The following is a 17,503-nucleotide window of genomic DNA, read 5'->3' on the forward strand; positions in this document are numbered from 1 at the left end:
GACCGATTGTTTATAGGGAATGATACGTCTATTCCGGGTGACAAATGAGAATGATTTAAGTTGATTTTACTCTAAATATCTTACATATTGCTCCGTGAAATTGTTTACAGTGCCGGTATGATTTAAGATGTAATTTCGTATTATAATTCTAATGTCAAGATTGTTGTTTTTTTTTAAAAAACCATGCATCATTGTCCTTCCACTTTATAACTATGCACAACATTGTGTTGGTTATTACATAAAGTCCCCATAGAATACATTGAAGTTATTCTTTCCACCAGTAAAAGGGTTATGAATACTCTATAGAGTTAGAATAATCTACTCCCAGACCAGTTCTGCTCATTTTAAAACATTACCTTCCTGCTGTTTATCTTGCCATAGGAGGATTGTCAGCCATGTTTCCCAGGTTACTACTGTGATTCAGTTGGGCTCTCAGCACCTTCAGGGAAATGCTGGGAAGGCTTCTTCTGTGCAGGGGGTGCAAATCGCCCTGACCCTCCTTTTAAAGACAGCCGTGGAGGTCCATGCCCAAAAGGTGACCACGGATCCTTGATATATCAGCCTTTAGTCTCTTCTTTAAAAATACTGGCTAACAGATCATTTTGGGGAGGAAATGAAATACTGGGGGAGTGCTAAATATGTGGTAATGATTAGATCAAGTTTCTATTGTTGCTCAAGCAGTAAAATCCAGCACAAAACTGTTTTATGACATTGAACAAGCTGTACATATGATAACTTTCAAACAAGATTATGCTTCTCATTTACATAAGCAGAAGATAAGCTCAGTGCACAAGTAAACAACAGGCTCTTCCAAGCTAACAGAAGCAAACAGAAGCAGCTACTTTGTTGGGACTAGAAGTAAAACCCCATTTTTTTGTGGATTGTGTGTGTGTGCATCTCTTTTATGGTCCTTGTCTTTGCACAAGCAGGTTTTTACTGTTCAGAGGGTTCTGCAGCTCCTCAGCTCTGCCCCCTGGGAACCATCAGCACCGAAGATGGCCAAGCCAGCTGCAGTGTCTGTCCCCAGGGGTATGCTTGCTTATCAGCATCACACGGTCTCCATGAACTCCAAGCTGACAGATTTTCACATACTTACACAACAGAGGGTGCAGGACCTGAAAATATTCCTATAGCGTGTTTAAGGAACACGCTTTTGATATTTTTGGACGCAAGGCGTTCCTAGTTTTGTTTGTTTTCTGAGCACATTCAGTCCCTGCTGCCATCGGAGGCCAACAAATAAATAAATACTTTCTTGTTTTGCCTGGACAGATTTTATTGCCCTGGCAAAAGTGACAACTCTCTGCTGGAGAGCTTCGAGTGTCCACCGGGTCATTACTGCCCGACCGGGACCTGGTCCAAATACCAGTTCCCGTGTCCAGTTGGAACATTCAATCCTCGCACTCAGATGACAAAACCCCAGGACTGCGTGCCATGCCCTCCAGGTCACACATCATTTACTGCTAATGATTAATTAAAGATTCAGCATTTGACCCAGGGTTATTTTTTTGTAAATGATCATGATGGTAATTAGAAACTCTGTGATTAGAATAGTTTGCTTTGGAGTAGCTTCTTAAAATCCTAGATGTATGTATTTCAGCTTATGTTCACAAGCTTCCCCATGCTTTTAATAATTTCTAGTATAGATTTTCTAGGATATGAACATTTCCGCTTGTTTGTTCTTCTTTTTTTTTGTTCCAACCAGGCTCGTTCTGTGCAACTTCTGGTAAAGATGTCGCATCAGGCCTGTGTAGTGCAGGCTACTACTGTCTCTCCGGTGCTCAGACGCCAACACCAGAGGATGGAGGGGTGACAGGGGAGAAATGTCCTGAAGGGCATTACTGCACTCAGGGCTCCTCTGCACCCCTTCCCTGTCCTATAGGTTATTACAGCAACAAAAGCAGAAACAGTCATATCTCAGACTGCCTGCCTTGTCCTCCAGGTTGGAACTAATCTGAATTATTTGGCATTAATCCCATAAAACTGTAGCAGCAACTGCCTAACAAGTGTTTTTTCGTTGTTTTGTAGGCTATCTGTGTGTCAGCAGAGGGCTCTCTTTTCCTTCTTATATCTGTCCAGCTGGCTTTTACTGTCCAGGCAGAGAAAACGGCAACCCGCAGGACGCTATAACCTGCCCGCCAGGCAGCAAGTGCCCACCTGGATCTGATAGACAGGTGCCCTGCCGGCCTGGGACCTATCAGAATTTGCCGGGTCAGGTGAGTGGGATAAACAAATCAAAATATTTAAGAGCTTGTGGTAAATAACCCAAAACCCAGATAAATCACAAGTATATTATTAACATGCATACACTAGTTTTGTTCTGTCTGAAGGTAATTTTCTCCTCCACAGGCAGACTGTATTGAATGTCCTGCAGGATTTTTCTGTCCTGGCTTAGTCAGTGCAGATGCTGGCCAAGTGTCTGGAACTCACACCCCCATGCCTTGTCCTAAAGGACATTATTGCCCTCCTGGTAAGCTACAGCACACCGGATATTATGACCCATTTATACCAGATGTACAGCCTCATTGCATTATGTTGTCACCAATAAATGTGACACAAGTGATGCGGCATCCAGCCTCCGTGAGATTGGTCGTCTGAATGTTAAACGTGTTGAATGCTGAGTGCACCACTGAACACGTTTTTGTTTGCTCTCCTGAATGAGTGACTGCCGCACTAAACTGCTTTCCAATTATGCTAATGGCCATTACTGAGCATAATCGAGATAGGCATGGTCATCATAAATTGTTCTTTGATGTTTAGCCCTCAACCATCTGTAGATACAATACATGTTTATCTACAGGAACCCAGACTGGTGTAGCCTTCCCATGCCCAGCTGGCACTTTCAGCAACCAGATGGGCTTGTCCAATAAGTCAGACTGTGAGCTCTGCCCCCCAGGGACGTACTGCAGTTCCTCTGGACTGGCTGCTCCCTCTGGGGTCTGCTCTCCTGGGTAAATACATGCTCTGTTATGTTTGCAGAAAGATTGCAAACTCGTCTCGGATTCAATCTTGCTTCTCTATTATTTGTCCACAAAACACACCAGGTTACCTCTGCTGTAATGACCTTTCTCTCCCTAGTTACCTCTGTATCCAAGGTTCTGTTTCCATCCAACCAGAGGAGGGCCCAACTGGACGGAGGTGCTCTGCAGGGTCCTACTGCCCACAGGGCACAAGCTTCATGGTTCCTTGCCCTCCAGGCACCTTTAGCTCCGTCGAAGGTGAGATAAAAATATACCAAATACAGAATTATATAAAAAGTCAACAATTTTCTATTGCAAAATAAATAAAACAGCTTTTATTAAAGAGCAGAATCCTGCAACTACACACATGTATTCACTTTGGTAACTGTTTTGGTAAAACAAATAAACGGAGTGTGTGCCCCTGCACGCAACCGTTATTTCTTCTTTCAATCAATAGTTGTTGTTTTTCTGGTTTCATTCTACATTAGGTGCAGCGTCTATAGAAGTATGTCAGCCCTGTTTGCCTGGCCACTACTGTGCTAAGCCTGGAGCGTCTTCCCCGTCTGGACTCTGCAACCCTGGTTTCTACTGCAGAGAGGGATCAACAGCTGCCTCGCCTTTGAGAAATATAACTGGTAGCATTTCATACGTGAACGTTTGATAACGTTAATAAATGCATAGCAATATTCTAAGCAGTTTGTTTTAGTGGCAGCTTTGGTATGAAACTGAAACAATCTGATACTTATCTCTTCACAGCACCTTTGAGGGTTTTAAAAAGTAGATTTTTAACATCACTTTTCACAGTTTTAGCATTTTTTTCTTTTTTACATAGGTTGCTGAAAATAGTTTTGGTCTTTGAACTCAATCACCGACAAAGCCAGTAGAGGAACCCAATAAAGGTGTATTCTCTGTTCCAGGAGAAGCAGCATCTTCAACCAGATTTGATGATGATTCAGTCCATGGGGATGTGTGTCCTGCAGGCTACTACTGTCCAAAAGGCAGCGCAAAACCAAGCCCCTGTCCTCCAGGTAGAAAGACAACATACACAGACAGAGCAATTAAAGGAGAAACTGAAATTTTAGGTCAGGTTAGAAGTTTATATACACTTGTCATCAGAATCGGGTCAGATTAGTTAATAGTTGTGTGTATTTTGAGGCTGAACTAATTGTACATTCATTGTCTACACATGTTTATCATTGGATGATCGCTGGTACCTGTCTCCAGGGGTCAGAGTCAGGGTACATTCTGGACATGTCACTAGTCCATTACAAAGCAGCACAGAGGATAAACAACTCTGCATATACACACGCATACCCTAGATAGCTAGTTGACCTCACGTTAATACTTTTGCACTGAGGGGGGAGGCCTAAGTACCCCGAGAGAACCCACGTATCTACAGGGAGAACATGAAAACTACACGCAGAACTGCTCCCCTCCTGTATAAGCAATTTGCTTATTTGATATTTAGTTAACCAAGTGATATGGTTTTCAGTGAGATCTAACAAACACTTTGGTGCTGAGATAAGAAATTACTGAGTTTTCTCTAAACAAGATAGATTTAAAAAAAAGTGACACATATAGTTCAGGGATGTGCAAACGTTTTGTCACGTTGGCCAAAATGATAGGTCGGAAGTACTTATTGGCCGGAAAATTGTAATAAACTTGAATATTGAAATCACAAAAAATATATTGTGATTTTTTTTTTACCTACTTAAAAATAAATGTAGTATGTAATATTTTAGGGCTTGTTCACAATTTTCAGCCTTTTTACAAGCGTATAAAACGCTTGGGTCAAGAAAAGCCGTTAAACAAAAGAAAACTACCATCTCTCAAGCCTGGTGTTGCAATATAATCAAAGGGTCGATTTACTGGTGCATTGTACAAATTAGATGGCGCAATGATGAATAATGAGGACCAGCTCCAAATTCTTTAACTTCAGCTCATATCAACAGTTGAACGGTTGAAGTTGGACATAATTAAGTTGTTCCAACAGGACAGGGATCCCAAACACAAACTAGTTTTTAGAATGACCAACATTAAGCTTCAGGAACTTTGCATAAACCTGCTCCTTGTTGTAAACGTGTGGGCTATGACGTCGATGATAATGATGAGCGTGTATATACTTCTGACAAGAACTGGAAGTGTTTTATCTTTTGTTATAATAGTGTTGTTGAAAGGACTCTCACAGAAGGAACACATGCTTTATCACACTCACACACGAGCTATGTGTCCGACCTCACACATTGAGCACACGTCTTCAATAGATTGGGCAAAGGGCCATAAATCCCCCAGAGGGAATATGTGATAGGTTAATGTATCTACAACATTACGGAGAGATGTAAAACCTAATGGGAGTCCAAATAAAGCTGTCAGAATGGTCAGATAGGTACTTAATTTGGTGAATAAATGGAGCAGTGGAGCACACATGACAATTATCCCATACCTTTTCAAGTCTATATAGATATATGTGTGTATGTGAAAAAAGGGAGCAGGACCATGAATCACTTTTGCATGCGGGGTCATTTATCTCCTTTGAATAGGTACTTTCTTAGGGAGGACTGCAGCGCACTCTGAGGACGATTGTGCAGCTTGTCGCCCCGGGTTGTATTGCCCCTCGTGGGCTCAGACGTCAGAGGACCTCCTTTGTCCCCCCGGATGGTTCTGTCCAACAGGATCATCGTCTGGACATCAGCCAGGTACAGTCTGCATTATCAGAGGGTGCAGATCACACCCGTTAAAATAATTTGCTCTGTGTGTCGTAGTTTCCAAGCGATTAGACAGAAATATGTGCAGGAGGCAGATCTTCAATAGTAAAACAACATTTATTCATGAGCTGCCGCTGAAATTATGTTTTACAGTGATATATATAGTAAGATATATATTGCACGGTAACAAAACAGGCTTGATGGTGAATGACAGTGGATTAGAATATTATATAAGCTGTGATGACAGGCAACAATTATTTCAGCCATAAATAGTCCAAGCTCACTGTCAGATGGTATAGCATTTTTAAATGTTTTCAAGCATTCATATTGAACCGAAATAGTCATAGATCATCTACCTGAAAAGGTCTAATTAGATTTGAGTGCAGGCCACAATACTTTTTTACTTCTTAAAGTTTTGTGTAGATTACTGGATTTAACACAGTTAGAGAAAACCCACAGGCAGCTGATGTATGTAAAGCTGGAGGGTATAAATAAGAATATAGAAGCAACACCTTGGACACCCCTGCTACAAAGCAATGAAGATTTAACCTTAAACATTACATGAAAACTCTATTTTTAAATGTCATATTACTAAACCTATTTATTTCCTCCAGTTATTGACCTATTAGATTTAAAACCTATTGTTTAAATAATCCCATTGTTGTAAAACCTATTCTTAATTTAAAGATTTTCACCTATAGAGGAGGTGTTATGCAGTGCACTGGTCTTCATTTCTTAGCCTACTGTAGCAAGCATCAATTAGGTTGCGTTTATATGCACCTTCAACTCCTACATGTATAGTGTAGCAACAGTTTATTATAATAAACATGAAAAACGCTCTACTTCACATTAAGAAGTAGCTTCAAATTTAGTTTTGCTGCAACTATTGCAGTGGATGTCCTATGCGTCCATCCACATATCTACATAGCTAATGTATAGAAGTAATTAAACGTCACTATGTTGCTTCTTGCCTTCTCTTTTATTACAAGTCTGAGAGATGCCATACCCCCTTTTAGCCTTAGGTTGAAGAGTGTTTTGTCAATTTGTGCAGGAAGTGGCCCAGAATCTAAAAATAGTTTTGAAATTGCGTTTGTTATTTTCGTGATACTTCAGCTGTGGAGTTTGCCACCTATTTTCCATTTCTCCCACTGAATTTTTGTGGAGGATATTAAATCTGAATAGAACTAGTATTTTCTTTATTGCATCGTTTGCATTGTGCCACACTGCATGATTAAAAATAAAAAAATAAAAAATACCTCGCACGTTGTTACAATAATAAAGACAGATGCTGATTTGTAATTTTGCTCTACCCATGACCTTTATTTAGATTATGATCAGGGCAACAAATGACAGTGTGGGTTTTATTGTCTGATTATTTTTCTAGGACACCAGTGCCCACCTGGCTACGCTTGTCCACCTGGTTGTGCAGAGCCAGTCATCTGCGGTCCAGGCACTTTTCAGTCTTTATCTGGCCAGCCAGTTTGTGACAGCTGCCCACCTGGTAAATTAACTGTTCTCACGTGTTTATCTGCTTTAACTTAATGCATGTTTTTACTTGGAGGTATGTTTGGTTTTTCTCATAAAACCTGAATTGTTTCCCAGGTTTTTACTGTCTTGAAGGTTCTTCTATTCCGTCTCCGTGTCCAGTGGGCTATGTCAGTCCATTAGCTGACAGGATGTCCCTGAGTGAATGCTCCCCCTGCCCCTCCGGCCGCTTTTGTAACAGCAAAGCTCTGACAGAACCGTCTGGACCCTGCAGCCCAGGTCTGTCAGTTTACAAGCAGAATGTAAAAAAAAAAAAAAAAACCTACCTAAAAAAGGTTATTTTTATACAGAAGATATTTTTGGAGACTAGTTAATGTCATGAATAGTTGGAGTATTTAATGTTTAAGTGAGAGTTAATTGGATAATTTGGTCAAAATATCATTCATAACTTCTACAACCATGTCATTAGAATAATTACAGCTTAATAGCTTAATAGCTTGTCCTAAACTTGCAACATACAAGGTAGGCTCTGCTAATGCTCGATTCTTATCTCTTTTTTGTCTTTTAACATATTTTGGTTATTTTGGCTACAATAATTAAATATTTGTGGTAAAACATTAGATTCTAGAATATATGATCACTAAATGTAAAAAAAGAAGAGGCAAAAAGGAGTCAGATACCTCAACTTTTAACACACCAAAACTGAGCACAAACTGAATAAAATTTGAAGATAAAAAAAACCTTTGAAGTTGCAGATCTAGCTCTGACCCCATGTGAAATATATTTGCCAGAAGAATTTGGAAATGAGTATGTTTAGAATAAAACTTGTCTGCAGAAAATATTTTCTTGCGACAAAAAAGTGAATGTTTGACAAAAATGTCAAGATACCAGAGTAGCAGGATGATCCCTACAACTAGCCGGGTCTAAAATCTAATTGAGTAACTTTTATATCTTTGTCTTATCTTGATTCTTTACATTCATATTTGGAAGTTTTTATTATACAACACTTTAGGTTTAACAGCAAACATGTAGAAGGTGGACAGACAAAGGCAGCTTCTCTTTTTATACCACAAAAGGCAAATAAACTGAATCTGAGTCACAATCATTTTAAAATACGTTGAGATAAACTTGACTTAATATTACAAAATGTGTCTGTTTTTTTCCTGCAAAACCCTTAAGCCATTTTGGTAAAATAGTAAATATTTCAATAATCCTTAGGGGAATGTTTGTCCATATTGTCCACAGGGCATTTTTGTTCCCAGGGGTCCACCGAGCCTTCACCTCTCTCCCAGCCGTATGGTGATGTGTGTCCCATGGGGCACTTCTGTCCTCAGGGAAGTGGGTCACCCAAACCCTGTCCTGTTGGCAGTTTCCTTCCTGACACGGGAGCTTCATCCCTCTCCCAATGCCGTCCTTGTCCCCCAGGGAAGTACTGCCAAACTCCCGGAGCCTCACAACCCTCAGGTGGGGGGCGACACTTGTTTAATTCTGATTCTGTCCATATATAGTCTAAGTGTGGAACAACTCGGCTTATTTTGTAATTATATGATGCAATGCAACCTCTTCTAAATAAATAGCTCTTTGTGTTAGGTTTATGTTATACAGGTTTCTTCTGCGCTGGAGGAGCTGATAGCCCCACACCGCGAGCCAACTCATCTGTTTTTAATTGTCTTGTGGAAATCCTGGACCTTTACTCGATGAAAATAGACACTGTCTTCTGGATTCATAATCTCTCCTGCTCCAACTTTTCTGGTAAATCATGTATTAGTATATATTTCTTGATGTTAAAGTGATGCAATGAATGTTTTTGTAAAATAATAAAGAAAAGTTCCCATCTCTTTAAAAAAAACACTTTGAATTGAATTTAATTGAAAAAAAAAAATTGTTCAGTTGAGCAACTTGTTGGGTAATTTATTTGCAACCGACTCCACAAAATAAACACACAAACAGGACTTGTCCAAAAAAATGAAGACATTAAAACAAAACAATATTTATAGGACAATATCAGCTCCAGGTAGCACTATTTATCAGTGATGATTTAAAAACATATCAGCTAAGGGAATAAAAGGACTAAGGTATCAGTTAGATCTAGCTTTATGCTCCCAGATAAATCTCCTTCTTCATGGCAGGAGCCTAAATTGAGTGTACAAAGGACGCCGAGGATCATTAGGGATTGATGTTGCTTTCTTAGTCACTCTTGTTCTGAAGACAAGATTAAGGTTTCTCATATCAGGACCGGCAATTTTAGAACAGACCTGGTAAAACCATCTAGCAGCACATCTTTGACATTTCAGAGGAATATATTTGAAACCACTGAGGTAAAACCTTTGTCAAGTATTCTGTGACACATCTATGTATATATATATATATATATATATATATAAGCTCAGGTCCTATATATATATATATATATATATATATATATATATATATATATATATATATATATATATATATATATATATATATATATATATATATATATATATATATATATATAAGCTATATATATAAGCTCAGGTCCTATATATATATATATATATATATATATATCTATATATATATATATATATATATATATATATATATATATATATCTATATATATATATCCTTTTCTGTTGTCCCTTTGTAGCCTCTAAGGATAAGCGGGTATAGACAATGGTTGGATGGATAGAAACTGAGAAATATGAAAAAAATTAATTCCAGCCTTCAGCTTGAATGAAGGTTTATAAAGGGAGAATTCCTGCAGAGATTGATCCAGTGAGGAGGAGGAGGAGGAGAGAAATGTTACCTGAGACAAAACAGACCGACACTGTACCCCTGGATTTGAAAGCAATCCGTACCAAGCTCAGTCTGCCTGTAATTACCCACAATAGCAAATTGTTGTTCAAAAAAGTGAAAACTCTGGCAGGATTTTAGTACAAATTATAATTTCTGCTGGCAGTTCAGCCATGTGTGCACCGCTACTACATTTTGTCCCAAAAAAACATCGCCAGAATACTCAATAATAGCAAGTCGTTCATTGATTGTGTAAAACGTAGCGGAAGCAATTAAAACTCACCTCTCTACAAACAACCATTCTGGGTTTTAATGATGAGTATTTAGATACACTATAATTATCAAGCTATCTGACTAGTTCTGAAAACACTGAGATACTGCTATGCCACTCAAACAGCATAAGACCATCTTCTCTTTCAAAATGTTGAAAGAGAAGTTAACACACAAATACAATCTGCCAATCACTTGGCAATAGAACACTGAAAAAATCATTTAGAAAGTCTGATTACTGATTTTTTTATTATTAAAGTTATTCATGGAGGTCTGACTTTTTGACTGTTTTTTTTCTTCATTCTATCCCTACTTGCTTTTATTCCTATATTTTAATCATGTAAAGCACTTTGCATTCTCTCTGTACTGAATTGTGCTATATAAATAAATTTGCCTTGCCTTGCCTTGCCTTGGTGTAGAAGTAAATTAATAAAATCTACAGTAAAACAGTTCATTTTCATGAAACTACATGAATTCTAGAAAGCTGTGATAGTCTTCTTGAGCTGGTTGATTAGTTTACTGGTATTATTTGTTGTATCCAAATGCTTGAACTGCCTAATCATTTGGTCTTGGGTTCTTTCTTTCAATACAGTCAAGACTTTGGTTGCTCATAAACCTGGGGTTAAAGTTTTTTTTTTCCTGGCAGACTGGCTTCATGGTGGGTGAAGAGAAATTTGTGTTTTATTTTGCCAAACACACCTGTTGCCAATCAGCAACCACTCATTCCTGTTGGAAAAGTTTTTTTTTGTTTTTTTTATCAAGAAAGCAATCCATTTCCCCTTAAAAACCCTGGAAAAGCTGATTGTTATTTGCTTATGTTTCATACTCTCAAGTCTCATGAGATATTTCTAGGTCTGTAGACCTAGAAATACCTCATTCATCTTGGCCAAAGATACAATATTTGCATGTTAAAAAATAGACACTGTTTCCGTTTGTCCCCCATCTATCTGGTAAAGATGAAACACAAGCAGTATGTTGATCTTTTGTCTGCCGTGTTCAGCTGCAGGGAGAAACGCCGCCGGGATGAAGGTAGCTGCGGTGCCACAGGCAGCTTCTGATCACAATGTGAATCACTCAGCAGAACATCTCAAGAGTCCACATTATGCATGTTCCACCTACACAGGAGATGTATGTCCTAAGGGTGAGTAAATCCTGACAGTGAATATGCGCTCTAATATAACTTTATCTGCTCGGCCACAAATGTCACTGTAATTGCTGTCACATGCTGTATCACTGATTACCAATTTCCATGCTAAACAGTGTGTCTGTTATTTGAGTATCTTCATACGTTTAAGAAAAATAACAAATGTAATGATATAGTTTAATACAAAAGTACTAAGAGAATATATTTTTAAAATTTTTACTATAGATGCAGGAAGTGAAACAATCTTTGCTGTCACTTGATCGTAGCAGCACAAGACGATGATGCTTATGCAAAGTAGGCTTCCTCCTCTATTGAATGTTCCTCACTCTTCAAGTCCTCCTGTTTAAAGATTTGAAAGTCTGAATGCTACATTGTGACCTCCCTCTTCAAAAGAGGCTTGGTGGTGATATGCATGAAAGCTCCATAAATAGTGCCTCATATATCAGCTCATAAAAGAAGAAATTTGAATTCCTGCAACAAAGTAATTAGTTCCTCTGAAATGTCAAAGAAGCTCTGCAAGATGGAAAATAAGAGTGTAAATATTTAAACCATTGAGGAAAACATCCATCTTCAGGGGGAGTGCTTGTGTGAAAAAAGAAAAGATTATCCTCCTGAGTTTTCCCATTTTGTAGCACTTGAATAATTCAATTGACAGCTGTTCTTGCTGTTTTTCAGGTTTCTATTGTCCTTTGGGATCCGCTTACCCTAAGCTATGTGATGTTGGCTTTTACTGTAACCAGACTGGTCTAGAAGCACCGGTGGGGCCCTGCATGGCTGGTTATTACTGTCCCTGGGGGTCCTCAGACCCTTACATCAACCCCTGTCCCCCTGGACACTACTGCCCAGTTGGAACACCACTTCCCATTCCCTGCCCTCTAGGAACCATTCAAAGTGAGACATTTTGGAATATATTTGAAACAATTAAATTGATTCAATAAAATGTGTTTTGATAGAATTTGGAGCATAATATAATTCTCAAAAGTAAACTGCTTGTCAAACCATTTCTGAACAAGTCAGTAATCCCTAGTCCATTCTGAGTCGGAAATAATGAGTATTCAGACACAAACCAGAGCTGAGATAAACAGGAACAAATCCTCCTTGCTGCTATCATCGTCAGTTTTTCCCACTGATCACACGAGTTGGATGTCTGTCTTTGTGGCTCACTGATGTGGAAAAATATAGAAACTGGAAATGGGAGTATTTTTTTTCTCCTCCCTTGAGCGCTTAAGAATAATTGTTGTCACAAAATGGTTTAATCGTGTAATTATATTCTTGTCTCACGGCGGACAACTAGAAGCTTATTATTGTGTGCCGTAGGTTCTTTGTCTGGCTATGAATTAGAAACTGATGAGGATGCAGGTACTTTGTACTTTGCATTCAAATTACATTTTTATCCACTTTAATGCGTTAATTATTTTAACTCACAAAGGGAAGCGGGATTTGTTTTTTGTTTTTTTTGCTACAGTATCTGAAAATAGATAACCAGCACTCCATATTACTCCTCATCCCTTCAATGTGGGCAGGGTATATGCATGTCAGCAAAAAACTAACAATATCTATCTATCTATCTATCTATCTATCTATCTATCTATCTATCTATCTATCTATCTATCTATCTATCTATCTATCTATATATATATATATCTATATCTATATATATATATATCTATATATATATATATATATATATATATATATATATATATATATATATATATATATATATATATATATATATATAGTGACTGCTCTCTCACCCATTTTCTCAAGCTCGGGTCTTCTACCAGAGGCCTGGGAGCTGGAGGGTTCTTAGGGATCTCAGCTGTTCCTAAGATTGAGCTCTTCTGGACTGGGATGTCTGATGTTTCTCCAGGGATCTGTTGGAGCCACTTCTCCAGAGTTGGGGTTTACTGCCCCGAGGGCTCTGATGACCACAGACACTACTGTTGTCTCAGGCTCTTTTTAGTTCTTCCCTGACTTCTTGGTATTTCTCCAGTTTCTTGTGCTCTTTTTTCCTGATGTTTCCATCACTCGGGATGGCCACATGGATAAAAATGCCTGCCCTCTGCTGCTTATAAATGATCACAGTGTCCAGTTGATTGGCCATTACCATATTGTCTGTTTGTATCTGGAAGTCCCACAGGATCTTAGCTCTGTCATTCTCCACCACCTTGGGAGGTGATTCCCATTTTGACCTGGGGGTCTCCAGATGGTTCTGAACAGATGTTTCTGTACACTGTACCAGCCACTTGGTTATGGCTATCCATGTATTCCTTCCCTGCTAGTATTTTGCACCCTCCTGTGAGATGCTGGATGGTTTCTGGAGCCTCTTTGCATAGCCTGCACGTGAGATTTTTCCTGGTATGGTAGATCTGGGCCTCTATTGCTCTGGTGCTCAAGGCCTGCTCCTGTGCTGCCATGATCACTGCTTCAGTGTTGTCCTTCAGCCCAGCCCTCTGTAGCCATTGGTCAGATTTGGTGATATCAGCCACTTCTGTCGGTGCTACATCCCATGCAGTTGTTTTTCTTCCCACAATGGTTCCTTCAATGCCTTTTCTTTCAACTTTCACTGTCTGAGACATTCACTGAGCGCTTCATCCCTTGGGGCCATCTTCCTGATATATTCTTGGAGCTTGGATGTTTTAATCTTCAGTGGTGGTTCTGATACTCACTAGTTCTCTGCCTTCTTCTTTGTGCTTACTGTATAGCCTGTGGATATTGGATTTGGACCATTATTGTTGCACCATAGTGGTGGAACATTCTTCTGGACACTTTAAAAAAAAAAGTTTTTCTCCTGCATTGTTACATTCTTGTCACTGCTGCACTTTATATTGTAATGTTATCTTATTCCAACTGCAATCTCATTACATTGTCGTTTTGTATACACTCTGTGCATACAAAATGACAATAAAATTTGTCTAAGTCTAAGTAGTTGCCTAGTAGTTAGAGCAGGGAGCTTGGTTCCAGGAATGAATTCAAATTCCCTGGTTTGAATCCTACAGACTGCCACTCCGGGTCCCTGAGCAAGACCCTTAACCCCAGAATCCTCCCAAGGTGCAGCACAGTGGCATCTCACTGGTCCCTAAGGGATGGCTTAAATGCAGAGGGGGAAATTTCATTGAATGTATGTTGCAATGACAAGCAACGGTAATTATGACTATAAATCCTTTTTTCTCCTGGTAACGTTTGTCGTGTGTTAACCACCAGGTTCCCTCGGTGGATCCACAGTGGAAACATGTCAGCCGTGTCCCCCAGGTCACTACTGCGATCAGAGAGGGCGAACTGAGCCAAGTGGCTACTGTGCAGACGGCTACTATTGTCCGGGAGGACAGAGCTCTCAAAGACCACAACTGCATGTCTGTTCACTGGGACATTATTGTGAGAAGGTCAGCCATGCTCCATTAGTCCTCAAGCTCTCTTGTCAGTCATCACTACTGAATATTGTATGAGCTTTCCTCACAGAAGAGTTTTCTGGTATGACATGCACAATACTATATGGTGCAGTAAGTCTCCGACTGGGTGAGGACTGTCTCAATCTTCACCTTGTGCTGTGTTTGTCTCTATTCTTATTGCTGCTCTGCCGTTATGCCCGTTGATAGGTACTGGTACGCACTGTACGCAGGTCTTATGTATAAAATCATTTTAATTGTCATTTCAGGGCAGTGTGAGACAGACGCCCTGCACTTCTGGCAGCTACCAGCACAAACAGGGCCAAGGGACCTGTGAAACATGCCCCCCCGGCTTCTATTGTCAAGATCAGGGTAAGTCATAAATTACACGGTGACTATGCTTTTAGCGATTGAGAACAGGAATTTTGAATAGCCTTCATTAATAGAGCTTTTTATGGGAACAAAGTGTTTAATTTGATATTCTGCATCAACACATCAGGAATGAGTCACCCACTGCCCTGTGAAAGAGGATATTACTGCCCCACTGCGTCAGCAAATCAGCGTCCTTGTCCATCAGGGACCTATGGAAACTTGTCAGGACTTGCAGAGGAGTCCCAGTGCGCACCATGTGACCCTGGCATGTACTGCAAAGGAGCAGGTAATATGGTGACATTCCTCAAAGTGTAAGAGAATTACACAGTGCAGAAAGCTACAGGACCACTACAAGGATTACAGCCACTCATCATCAGAATGAGTGTTACGTTGTTTTTGCCTTTTAATTATTTATTCAAACTCTTACTCTTTAACAGTAAAATGAATATTCAACATACAACTGCAATTCATTTTAAAAATAAGGACTGGGTGCACAAGTTTGAATTTATTATTGATTTTGTTTCTTATCCACACAGGGTCAATATGATGCCTACAGGCAGTTTGATCCCTCTTCCCATTAGAAATAACACAGCTCATCTGACATTGGTTGGTATCCAACCAAAGTTAAATGAGCTTGAGGTCTGGGCCATTCCAGAGGCTTTATGACAGCCTGATTTATGAATGCACAAACCATTTTAATGAGCGTGGATGTTTGGTTTGAAAGCCTCACCTTAACTCCTTCACACATATGTCTGGCTGCTGTGGCCTGATAAGCTCAACTGACAATGAAACTTTTCTCCAGAAAGTCTTTGCCTTGTCAACATGAGCAGCTACAATTTTAGTCAAACTTGAAGGTATACATTTTGGAGGATGGGCCATTTCCTTGGTCAACAGCCTGTCAATGCATTGCAATGTAAAACTTGCTTTATTGTAGACAATAGTACTAGTCTTCCAGCATTATCCAGTTTCTGATCATCAGTGAACACAAACTGGTCACACTTTGGGCCAGTAAGTTGAAACTGGGACAATACTAGTTATTCCAACAATACAGTGATCCGCACAAAACATTATAAATGGTTTTAGAATGAATAAAACTTTAAACTTTTGGAACCTCAACTCCATTTTAATCTATGTATTTAAAGCTGCAAAACTGCTAGAAAACAAACCCATTTGATTACCACTTCTGATGTAAAGAGTGGTTAGCTAAAGAGTGTGGCCACGCTGCAACCAGCTCTGAAATAATTATTGCTCTTAAAGCTCTCAGCTGTTGTATGTTATAACATCATTTCATCTTGGAAAAAGAGAGGTTCAAATGCATTGTTGAAAGCCAAAAATGTATATGAAATTGATCCCCACGATGAATCCGTCTAAAATTACAACACTCTTGTACAATTCAAATGAAGTGCTACTAAGTCAGTTTTGTTTTGCCGCTGTATTGTTCCTGTATAACAATAAAACACTTGAAATGAAATGTGCTTTCAGGTCTGAGTATCCCCAGTGGGCTTTGTGCTGAGGGGTACGTTTGTGTTGAAGGAGCCTTTGAGCATTCGCCATCAGACAGTCTGACAGGATTCCCATGCCCTGCTGGGCATTACTGTCCCACGGGGACTTTTGTACCAAAACCGTGCCCTAAAGGAACATACAGGTGAAAAATCAGCTGTATCTCTTTGTACTTGATACACCTTTGAATGTCTTTCCTTGCCACATATCATATTAACTGGAAAAATTTGATCTGAGGCAAACTTTATTGATATTGGCATTTTGAGTATATGATAACCAAGATTTTTTCTAACTAAGTTTAAGTATTCACAAGTTTTTAGTATTTCCAGGTAATTTAACTTTCATCATGACTGTGAACTCTAATTTAACTTTCATCTTGAGTGTGAACTCTAATTTAACTTTCATCTTGAGTGTGAACTCTAATTATAACGATCATATAAGTAAAAGCACCAACATTAATTTCCCTGTGTGATCTTACCAACCACCTCTGTGTCTTAAAATATCTGTGCCAGTGAACAGATCGGACTCACAGACAGTTCTCAGTGTCAGAGCTGCAGTCCTGGCTTTTACTGTTCAGAACCTGGTCTCTCGTCAGTCTCTGGGCCGTGCCTCCCAGGTAAACTTGGTGTCCTCCAGACTCATTTCCACCTCTGGTAAAGATGTGTTAAAAACCCTTGGAATAAATGCATCTTTTATTGAAGCAGTGTAATCTCACACTGCAACATGTAAAAAGGTCCAACCTTTAATTGAAGTACATTAATTAAGCGGGAAAATGTTTTTTTTTTTTTTTTTTTTTTTTAACGAAATCCCCATCTTAACAATTATTGTCCGACCATGTTGTTTATACAGCACTTTGAATGTCTTGTTACTGAAAAGTGCTATATAAATAAACTTACCTACC

The 17,503-nt window shown here is 39.3% G+C and overlaps 1 protein-coding gene across 1 annotated transcript in view; it reads left to right on the top strand.

The window, feature by feature from the left end:
- LOC105930046 (multiple epidermal growth factor-like domains protein 6) overlaps nucleotides 1-17,503 on the top strand; it is a 37,545-nt gene that overhangs the window by 9,341 nt on the left and 10,701 nt on the right. The window contains exons 13-34 of the mRNA XM_036150139.1: nucleotides 382-535; nucleotides 930-1,029; nucleotides 1,270-1,442; nucleotides 1,703-1,939; nucleotides 2,026-2,213; nucleotides 2,347-2,467; nucleotides 2,798-2,948; nucleotides 3,076-3,215; nucleotides 3,446-3,592; nucleotides 3,875-3,985; nucleotides 5,498-5,653; nucleotides 7,047-7,163; nucleotides 7,265-7,426; nucleotides 8,393-8,611; nucleotides 8,738-8,899; nucleotides 11,198-11,338; nucleotides 12,017-12,232; nucleotides 14,549-14,727; nucleotides 15,000-15,102; nucleotides 15,230-15,388; nucleotides 16,585-16,747; nucleotides 17,115-17,218. Of these exons, the coding sequence (XP_036006032.1) occupies nucleotides 382-535; nucleotides 930-1,029; nucleotides 1,270-1,442; nucleotides 1,703-1,939; nucleotides 2,026-2,213; nucleotides 2,347-2,467; nucleotides 2,798-2,948; nucleotides 3,076-3,215; nucleotides 3,446-3,592; nucleotides 3,875-3,985; nucleotides 5,498-5,653; nucleotides 7,047-7,163; nucleotides 7,265-7,426; nucleotides 8,393-8,611; nucleotides 8,738-8,899; nucleotides 11,198-11,338; nucleotides 12,017-12,232; nucleotides 14,549-14,727; nucleotides 15,000-15,102; nucleotides 15,230-15,388; nucleotides 16,585-16,747; nucleotides 17,115-17,218 (3,403 nt within the window). The remainder of the gene's footprint in view (nucleotides 1-381; nucleotides 536-929; nucleotides 1,030-1,269; nucleotides 1,443-1,702; nucleotides 1,940-2,025; nucleotides 2,214-2,346; nucleotides 2,468-2,797; nucleotides 2,949-3,075; nucleotides 3,216-3,445; nucleotides 3,593-3,874; nucleotides 3,986-5,497; nucleotides 5,654-7,046; nucleotides 7,164-7,264; nucleotides 7,427-8,392; nucleotides 8,612-8,737; nucleotides 8,900-11,197; nucleotides 11,339-12,016; nucleotides 12,233-14,548; nucleotides 14,728-14,999; nucleotides 15,103-15,229; nucleotides 15,389-16,584; nucleotides 16,748-17,114; nucleotides 17,219-17,503) is intronic.

The sequence above is a fragment of the Fundulus heteroclitus genome, chromosome 18 (genome assembly GCF_011125445.2).
Source record: "Fundulus heteroclitus isolate FHET01 chromosome 18, MU-UCD_Fhet_4.1, whole genome shotgun sequence".
Taxonomy (NCBI): Eukaryota; Metazoa; Chordata; class Actinopteri; order Cyprinodontiformes; family Fundulidae; genus Fundulus; species Fundulus heteroclitus.